An 11,081-nucleotide genomic window follows, 5' to 3' on the forward strand; every position below is an offset into this window, starting at 1 on the left:
ACATACGTGTAGGACACATACACATGTGTAATATTACACATGTGCACTACAATATTTTTTATCGCGATAATCATTGTAAATGTGTAATCATCGTTCTAATCGAATGAGTTTTGGTTAAAACGAATCGAATTTCGGCTGATTTCGGACTGAATCGATTAATTTTCAGTGAATTTCGAATCGTTTCGGTGTGATGTTTGTAATTTATAAACTGCGGACAAAATTTTGTGATTTCGGACAAAAACAGCGGACTGTTTATGTTATAACTGTGCCGCAGAACTGAATATAAAAAAAGACATAAACTGTTGAGATTTATCAATGATTTCGATGTAAATCTGTTGAGTTTAGATCATTTTTGTTGAATCATAGACTGCTCACAATCGATTCCGGTTAGTTTCTATGAAAGTTTTTAAAGTTTTCAGAAAAGTTTTATTGATATCGGTTTGATTTGGTGCGATTATCAAACTGTTTGAGCATGTTTACAGTGATTACAGTCGTTTATCAGTTTCAATCCAGTTTTCATCAATCCTAGATACTTCATGTTCACATAATATTCATATTCATGTTAACGTGATGTTTTTATCATTTTAATAACTGAACTATTATTTGTATGTAGAAGACAAATACAACTCAGCTGGGGCCAAAAAGAGAAAACGTTCAACAGCAAAAAATAAAGATGTTAAAAAAAGTAAGTCTGAAGAGAATATTAAATGGTGCTCGATACGAACACGTACATCTCCATGACAGATGTATTTGGGAATAAAGGGTTTGTCAAAAAAAACAGCGAGATGCTGTAAGAAGTTTGGGATTTGGAAAATTACTATCATTCCAAGTTGATGGGATTCCTTCAAAACTTGGCCACTTCGTAGTTGACAACTTCGATCCCGAAGAAATGGCGATAAATCTGGGAAGTGACATTATTAAGGTAGACGACGACTCAATCCACCAACTGCTTGGAGTACCAAACAGTGGAGTCATTTTGGAAACTCTCAAGTACAAAAGGAACTTCACTGGAAATGCTAAGAGTTGGAAAGCCATGTATGAAGGGTCTTACGTTACAACATCTCAAGTAGTATCCCGGATGCACGATAACGGCGACGATGATGGCATTATGTTCAAGCTAGATTTCTTAACATTATTCATTACCACTATTGTCGAAGCTCAAGATCATGGGAAGTGCAAGCTCGAATTTCTACACCACATCGATGATGATACCGACCTGTCAGACATTAATTGGTGTTCATACATCACCCGATTAATCAAAAACTGTAAAAATGGATGGAAAAGATGTGATAAGAATTCATTTTTCACAGGCGCATTGACAATCTTAGTGGTAAGTGTTGTTTGATCATATAATATATATTATTATCTATGCACTACATATATGTTTTGATAATTAACATCATCACTAACTCATATACAATGTAACAAAAAATGCAGCTGTTGTATGTCGACAGATTTAACGTACAACCGTTGAATGTAGAACGCACGACAACCCCATTGAAATTCTGGACAATGGAAAGATTACAGTCGAGGGCAAAACTTGAGATAAAAAACGGAGGTTTCGGCAAGGGATGTTTGAGGGATCAGTACTTGGACTTGAATGGGGATGAAAGTGAAGATGAACAGGGAAATAAAGACACACCACAAGATTTGACGGTATGATATATAAACGTGTGTAATGATTATTAATATGTGTTGAACACATAGAGTTGTTTTAGTGTATTGCACATGCGCATTCATAATGCATTTGCAATGTGTTACACACGTGCATTCAGAATATGGTATATTTAGTATATTATATTGTATATAATCAGTATTACACGTGTGTATCATATGCACATATGCATACATGCATGTTTAACATACCGAAGTTATTGCACGTGTGTAATATATATGATGTGTACTACACGTGTATTATTACACATGTGTACCATAGTTTTTTCTTTCTTTTTTTTAATATAAAAATGTATCGTACATGCGCATTCATAATGCATTCGCAATGTGTTACGTGCATTCAGGATATGGTATATCTAATATATTTATATTGGATATAATCAGTATCACACATGTGTATCTTATGCACACATGCATACGTGAATGTTTAACATACCAAATTTAATGCACATGTGTACTAATTTTTTTTATATACAAATGTATTGCACATGCGCATTCATAATACATTTGCAGTGTGTTACACACGTGCATTCAGAATATGGTATATTTAGTATATTATATTGTATATAATCAGTATTACACGTGTGTATCATATGCACATATGCATACGTGCATGTTTAACATACCGAAGTTATTGCACGTGTGTAATATATATGATGTGTACTACACGTGTATTATTACACATGTATACCACAGTTTTTTCTTTCTTTTTTTTAATATAAAAATGTATCGCACATGCGCATTCATAATGCATTCGCAATGTGTTACGTGCATTCAGGATATGGTATATCTAATATATTTATATTGGATATAATCAGTATCACATATGTGTATCATATGCACACATGCATACGTGAATGTTTAACATACCAAATTTAATGCATATGTGTAATAATTACACATGTGTACTAATTTTTTTTTATATACAAATGTATTGCACATGCGCATTCATAATGCATTTGCAATGTGTTACACATGTCCATTCAGTTATGGTATATTTAGTATATTATATTGGATATAATCAGTATTACACATGTGCATTATATGCACATACGCATACGCATACGTGTATGTTTAACATACCGAAGTTAATGCACTTGTGTAATATATATGATGTGTACTACACATGCGTATTATTACACATGTGTACTACTTTTTTTTGTGATTTATATAAAAACTAGCGATTTTTAATTAAAAAACTATAAAAAAATTGGTGTGTTTTTTACGCTTTTTTTTAGTTAGTTTTCGAGTTTCACATTAAAAGTGGTTTTTCATTTCGGTTGCATTAACACGTGTGTTTATTGTATTTTATTTTATTATATTCTTATTTATTTATTTATTTACTACTACTATTATTATTATTATTATTATTATTGTTGTTATTATTATTTTTGTTGTTGTTATTATTATTATTATTATTATTATTATTATTATATTTTTTTCACATGTTCATTCAGAATAATATGGTTAGTGTGATATATTAAAATAACGTTATATTACATGTGTATGTGTTATGTTATAAGTTTAATGTTATTAGTTATATTTGTTTTTTTTAACAGGGACATGTCACAAAGCTAGACGCTTTGTTCAAGAATATAGCACGTGACAAAAAACTGGTTGAAAAAGCTTTTTGTGAAGCATGTTCGTCCTTCCCAGATATTCATGAAATAAAAAGTTTCGTATCCAAATACAAATCTGTATATGTAGATACAGTGGATATCGAGGAACAAAATGCACAAAGTGACTGGACCCAATTTGTGGAAGAAAATATCGGAGAGATTATTGCAAAGGTCGACAGCATTGGCCAGAAAAGGAAAAAAAGAGACAACACAGAGCCGAGCTTCAGCCTTGGCATTAGCTCACAAGAATCCGAGGACGAGCCATCTCGTATGTGTGAACTAGTTGAAATCAACGAACTGATGACAAATGAAGAGCAGCTAGTTTGGATGTACATGTTGGAGATCGATAAAGAAAAAAGTGAAGCAGATAAGAAAAAATCCCCAAAGAAAGAGTTACCGAAAACAAAATCAAAGGGAGTGTACATAATAGACAACGAACAAGAACAAATGGAAGCAGAAGGGTCAGAAGTACAGCCGTCATTTTTGTAAGTATTATAACACATGTTCAATATAATAGTTTACATATAACATGAATATGTTCACATACACGTACGTGTTGTGTATAACAGCAAAGAAATCTTCGAAACGGGATATGGATTACAATTAAAGGCGTACCTGATGACACACATGATACCGGGAAAACAAGTGTATGGAAACACTATAGACTGTTGGGCAGCTGTGCTGAACTATCAGGAAAGAAATAAAAGCACCGGAACGCCTAGACGGTTATTTTGCTACTCATCGACATTTGTAAGTATGGAATACGTGTATGCATATATATATATATATATATATATATATATTTATGTGTACGGCAATTACAAATTTGATATTAGTTATTGTTTCGGTGATTTTTTTTACATGTTTTTTTTAAATCGTACACATGTGTAATAATACACACGTGTAGTACACATACACATGTGTAATATTACACATGTGAACTACAACATTTTTTTATCTCGCAAATCGAACGAGTTTCGGTGAAAACGAATCGAATTTCGGTTGTTTTCGGACTGAACGATTGATTTCGGTGAATTTCGAATCGTTTTAGTGTGGTGTTTGTGATTTCTAAGATGTTTACATTGATTGTATCATTGTTTCGATCGTTTTCGGTTAAAATTTGGTTGATTTGAACGAGTTTCATTAAAAAAATACACGTCACTATTCAAATCAGAGTAAAACCAAAACAGATTTAACTGTACTCGAAATTTAGATCTGTTATGATTTTATAAACTCCGATAAATCATAAGTCAGCTGCTGATAGTATTTAAGGGTGTTGCTGAATCGAACTTAAAATTTTGTGATTTCGGACAAAAAACTGCAGACTGTTTATATCATAACTGTGTTGCAGATCTGAGTCTGAAAAGGATAGAAACTGTTGAGAGTATTTCTGTTGAATCATAGACTGCTTACAATCGATTTCAGTTATTATCTAACTGGTCACGTTATCTTTATTTTATTACACAGATCCCGTGGATGCTAACTGGTATAAAAACGATGGAGTCAAGATCGAGAGCTTTTAAAAACAGTTTGCTTGCAGTGGTAGATGGTCAGCTAGACAAAATGGATCTCACGTCATATGACGTCATCATTTTCCCAATGTTTGAACACCACCATTTTTACCTGGTGTGCTTTGACATGAATTGTTCAGCTATTGAAGTCATTGACAACATGCACAAGGAAAATTGTTGGGTTTCGCTGAAGGACAATCCAAAATTTCTATCAAAAGGGACGCCGTGTAAAGTTGTAAGTGTACAACAATCTTGAAAATTTAATGTATAATTCATATATGTAATGCATGTTATATTTAATATATGTTTAATGATTGATTTATTGAATGCAGAGGCACCTATTTTCTACTTACTTGAAAGAAGTGAAACACCCAAAGGCCCTATCTATACCACATGTAGCCCCGAGACGAAGAGTGATTGACTGGGGAACAAGGGAAAACTTCACAGATTGTGGAATATTTGCCATGAGGCACATGGAAGCCTACTTTGGAAGTAGCAAGCCACTTAATTGCGGGTTCAACAATAAAGAATCGGAACAACAAGAACAAATAAAAATTCTCAGAATGAAGTATGCTGCGAAGATACTGCTTTCAGATGCAAATCTGCTCAAACGAAAGGTGATTGAAGATGCGAGGAAAGTAGCGGACAAAAAGAAAGTCGCTTGATAGTTACGGTCATTAACACTTTATTTTGTTGGTTACAAATCACTAATGTTCGTGTGTAATAAGTTGTTAGACCTTACTTTTGGTGTTTAGATCATGTTATACTGTTGAATGACTTAGGTGTTTAGCATGTGTGGCTACACCCGTTAGGTAGTGATATGTCTATGGTTCATACAATATACGTGGTTTATTAGTAGTTTACGTATGCTATAAAACATATATATCACACGTGTGTAAATCAAACCTTGATCACACACATATGTATGGTAAAAAAATCATGGCACTGACAGGTACCATACATATGATGTAATGTTGAATACAGAACGAATCACTGTGTATATATAATACAAAAAAAACATATTTAATTATAAAAAAAATATGTTTGTACATGTGTAACAATAAACTATCACACACATGTGTAATATAAAAGGAAAACATGTATCATACATATGATGTAATATCGAATACAAAAAAAAAAAAGAAAAATAAAAGAATCACTACGTATATGTAATACAAAAAACCATATTTAGTTATAGGAAAACATAATTTTGCACATGTGTAATAATAAAATATAATACACATGTGTAATATAAAACTAAATCGAAAACAGGTATAATACATATGATGTAACGTTGAATACAAAACGAGACACTACGTATATGTAATAAAAAAAAACCATATTTAGTTAAAAAAAATTTGCACATATGTAATAATAAGATATGTAATAATAAGATATCATACACATGTGGAATATAAAAGGAAAACAGGTATAATACATATGATGTAATATTGAATACAAAACGAATCACTACATATATGTAATACAAAAAAAAAGCAAAAAAAATATATTTAGTTTTAAAAACATCTTTTTGCACATGTGTAATATTAAACTATCATACACATGTGTAATAAAAAAACTAAATCGAAACCAGAAAGTATATTTTGCATTTATGCAATATAAAGTCAAACATGACATAAACCAGAATTATCAACATAGGTACGAGGTCTAAAACACAGTTATTATTGTAAGTACGTACAATGAGTAAAACATAAAAAACATAAAATGTATGTAAACGTGATTCATAATAACCAGCAGATTAACAACCAACGCCAACTTAACGGCCAGAACTAGATACGGCTGCAGCCTCTTTAGCAGCAGCTGCTGCCGCCTCTTTAGCAGCTTGCACTTTCACACATTTACGTTTATCATGATCATACACATACTTGTTACATCGATGACATAAACGCGGGTTCTTTTTGTGGTTCTCTACAGCTTTCTCTCCCGGACCAATTAGCCGCTTATTGGTGCCACACCCTTTATTCCTGATGCCTTGTGGTGGGTGAATAGTAACTTCAACGTTTTCGGGCTGCCCGATGATATCACTTATAACCGCACTCTTATTGTTACAATCTGGTTCAGATGGAAACTCCTCGTATATGATATCTCTGATCTCTCTTATTTGTGTAGACAGTGCAGGCAGTTTGTCAGGTTTACGTCTCAAACGGATAGTACACTGACCAATCAAATCAAATATCTTGTTCCTTATTACAGACTCTGGGTCATTGTCAGCTGCATATCTATTTGAAATAGCATGAACCCTGTTTGGAAGCACATCCCTATCCCACCGGCTGGACTGATATTTATCAGGAATCTTATCAATCTGGTTGAACCTGAATACACAAAAAACATGCCTACACAAGTAGCCGTTACGAGTGAAACACATACACGTACAAGAAACCGTGTTATCACGCACATCAAGTTCAACCTACACGTAAAAATAACGATGGTCAGATTAATTAAAAAGTGTATATTTAAAAATGTCAAATCAACAAACAGTTAAAAAAATGTTTGGTTGGATTGAATACACATGTGCAACATATACTTACGGTTAGTATGCACATGTGTAATGCATTATGGTAATGTTAATACATATTACACATACATTGGCAGTTAATATTATAAAATAGTCAGAATAAATCAGAATTCATCATAAAAAAACATAAGAAAAGAAAAGAATGTTGGTACCTTATATTCATTGACAATTTTGCAACTCTTGTTCGTATGTGCAATAGTATAGAACTTAATATCATCAAGTTCCTCGCATCTAATTATAAAACAGCGTGTCAATCCTTTGTAAATCTCCTTCTGCACTTCTAGGAATATTGTACGGGTGTATATATCAAAGGCATGCATCTCTATAGGAATCTTGTTAGGCATAAACGGCGTTGTCGTGTTACTGTCAAACTCTGCTTGGCGCTGCTTCTGACGCTGACCATCGATTGCTGTATCAAAACACATCATGAACTGCACCAAAGTATTGGTTCCACCGGAATGTACTTTAAACAGCGCGTTCGAGCTCTCGCATCTAGACGTTGTTTTCATCAAACAACACATAGGAACCTCTCGAAAATAGCAAGGGACCCATTGATCACGAATGGAAAACATTTCATTCAACCAGTTATTATCACTCAACTCTAAGCCGTTCATAAGTATCTGCCATCTTTCTTCAAATTCTGCCGGTGTGATAAACAGGTTCCATACCAATTTGTGTATCGATTTACGTAGATCAGCATTTGATGATGAGTCACCCGATTTCTATAAATTATCAACAACAGTTTAGCACAATTAGATTATATAAAACACAAATTTATATTATAATGTGAAGTATACAAACAGGTATCTTTTTAACAATGAATGTGATCATACCTTAGCAGGTATCTTTTTAACAATGTGCCACATGCACAACCGATGTATTGTCTTGTCAAAGACAGCAGCAACAGCCTGTTTCATGGATGCGTCTTGATCGGTTAAGGTCAACAACAGTTGTTTTTATGAGCTTTGAGGAACATTTTAAGTAACCATATGTAAGACTCGATAGTTTCGTCATATAGAAGTCCTGCCCCAAATGTCACACATTTTTTATGATGGTCCACACCCGTAAAAGGCACGAAGATCATTTTATACCTGATAAAAAAAACAGGAAACACGTCATAAATATACATATGATAATGCAGGTTGTATTACACATTGAAAAAAAAACATTACATACCGTATATACATTAAATCAGTGTTACATGTGTGTTATATAACATATTGAAAATAATAAAAAAAAACTTACAGGTTTGTATGATATGTTGCATCAAAACCTAGAACGTCGCCAAATGCCTCGTAGTTACATTTCGACACATCGTCAGCCCAAAACATTGACCTTAACTCATTTCCAACTACCGTAAACTCAAAGAAGAAGTTGGGCAAATTCGATTTACGAGCATTCATCGTATCGACAATCATTTGTGCGTCTCGTTCACCAATAAAAAGCCGTATATTCCTAGCAGCATTTTTGTAATCTGTTTTAGTACCACGAACATTCTGGTGGCCACCTTTCAGTGAACATTGTAGCCTATGTGCAACAGTAGCACCAATTTTATTTAGGCTTAGCTTGTGAATAAATTGTTGATCAAAGAAATCGAGCTTCCTTCTTTTTTTCGTGAATTCCATGTTGTCTGTATCGACAAGAGAATGGTTGTGCTCTTCGACGAATCCATATAGAAAAAACTTTGATGTTACAGGATCCACGCTTAATTTGATACGTGCCTTGCAATTTGTCACTTTGAACCTGCTTCGACGACAATTTGAAACAGCAATAGAAGTACTCGAGTCAAAATCTTGCAGCTTTGGTTTACCAGCCCTGTTACACACAATATATCTATGTGTGACGATGCCTTGAACTTGTTTTGTAGCGCCTATTCGAGTAGAAAACCCAGATGCATCAGCATATGTGTCATACATATTGACAACATCGTCCCAAGTATCATAGTAACGACCTAAAACATGTTTTAATTCAACAGGAACATCAGGTATCCAATAGCTCGTTCCGCCTGGAGTGATATATATTTTGCTAGATACACGACCTATAAGATAATATGAGAAGTATTACATGACATTATCATTATACACACTAATAACAAAAAAAATCACATACATGTATATCATGTGTGTACAAACAATATACAATAACATATTTAACGTACACATGTGCATCATACACATAGTTAAATGATGTGGATGATATGTAACATGTACAATACATAATAATGTATTACATACGTGTAATGATATTAAATGTATTCAAGTTCATGTGTAAAAAATGTTGTTGCGAATGTGAAATCATACAGTGGTTGTAAACAAGCATATGAACAACAGAATTAATCATATATAACACATAAACACAATATAACACACTTATGTAATAGATTAATCATATAATATTATACCTCTGTGATCTACACCGGCAAATTGAACACCATCGGAAGGCAGAATAACAGAATTAGACGATGAATGACCAGCAGAACTCGAAGAAGCAACATCATGCGATTTCGTTTGTGAAGTATCATCTTCATACATAGGTCTTTTTCCTCGATCAACAGATACACTTGAACTGTAATCCGAATTCATCGTGTTGTTGTTTGAATTTAACGCAGACGAATGACCTAATCAACATAACAACAACAAAATAACATGAATAAATCATTAATAAATTATATCGATCAAGAATGATTATGATATACCTTCAGTAGACATTGTAATCGATTCAGAATTCAGATGAGTATAATGTCGTATATGTAGGAACAGGAAGTTGAATCCAATATGGAATTGATATGCAGAATCGTTGATTTGAATTAGATTATACACACCTAAAAACAAGTGATTTGGATTGCGTAATTAGAACGTATGGACGATAATACCCCTGTACTTTTTGAGTTTTCAAGTTTTCACATTAATTATGGGTTTTTAATTGAACCCTCCCCTATATATATATATATATATATATATATATATATATATATATTAGTTTTTATCAATAAGGGTAAAAAGACATCTATACCCTCATGTGCAATGCACATGACCTATTTTAACAAGAAATTTTAACCTTGTTAGTGCTAAAGGACGAAAGATGTACTGAGTTTTTCAAATAAAGGATTGTGACTGTAGTTATTAAAGTTAAAGGTCATCCGTTGCAATCCGGTACAAACATAAAGGACGAAAAATGTAATTTACCCTAATTTATATGTATTAATTAGATCAATATGAGTGTAAAATTTATACAAATCTTTGGGTTAATACTTATCCCTTTAATTGTTCGGTAATTGATCTTCATGCTTAACCAATAATTTAGTTACACAAAATACAAAATAACGCACAGTGATTTTTCATAAAGTTTAATCACATAAGTTGTTATTTAACAATTGTTCGAGGTAGTTTAACTGTTTACGGCACCATATTGGTGTTTCAGTCTTAAAATTTGTATGAAACAAGTTGACGTCACCCCGTGTTGCGGCGGAATGTTGATTATAGAAGTCTTTAGTATCAATATGAGATGCAAAATTCTTAGTCTATGCAACAAAAAAAAAAAAATCATTTTGCTTTATTCGTAGCCTATGCAATTCATGATTTCAATTCTGATTATGTAAACCTTAGCCACTAATAGGGGTGCAAATGAGCCGAGCCGAGCCCGAGCTCGACCAGGCTCGAGCTCGAGCTCGTTTAACATATGAAAGCTCAAGCGCGAGCTCGGCTCGATTCGAACTTTATTTCTAAAGCTCGAGCTCGGCTC

The 11,081-nt window shown here is 33.2% G+C and overlaps 1 protein-coding gene across 1 annotated transcript; it reads right to left on the reverse strand.

Moving 5' to 3' along the window:
* Positions 1–6,581: 6,581 nt before the first annotated feature.
* Positions 6,582–8,257, reverse strand: LOC110866823 (protein FAR1-RELATED SEQUENCE 5-like). The gene is made up of 3 exons (XM_022115971.1): positions 8,174–8,257; positions 7,493–8,062; positions 6,582–7,232 (listed from the first exon to the last, which is right to left on the reverse strand). The coding sequence occupies exons 1-3, from the start codon at positions 8,255–8,257 to the stop codon at positions 6,582–6,584; spliced, it is 1,305 nt and encodes a 434-aa protein (XP_021971663.1).
* Positions 8,258–11,081: the final 2,824 nt, after the last annotated feature.

The sequence above is a fragment of the Helianthus annuus genome, chromosome 14 (genome assembly GCF_002127325.2).
Source record: "Helianthus annuus cultivar XRQ/B chromosome 14, HanXRQr2.0-SUNRISE, whole genome shotgun sequence".
NCBI classification, from domain to species: domain Eukaryota; kingdom Viridiplantae; phylum Streptophyta; class Magnoliopsida; order Asterales; family Asteraceae; genus Helianthus; species Helianthus annuus.

Coding starts and splice junctions, on each gene's coding strand:
- LOC110866823 (XM_022115971.1), bottom strand. CDS start 8,257: ATGAAACAGGCTGTTGCTGCTGTCTTTGACAAGACAATACATCGGTTG. Junction 8,063..8,173: donor TTAAAAAGATACCTGCTAAG/GTATGATCACAT, acceptor GATAATTTATAG/AAATCGGGTGACTCATCATC. Junction 7,233..7,492: donor AAATTGTCAATGAATATAAG/GTACCAACATTC, acceptor TTTTACGTGTAG/GTTGAACTTGATGTGCGTGA.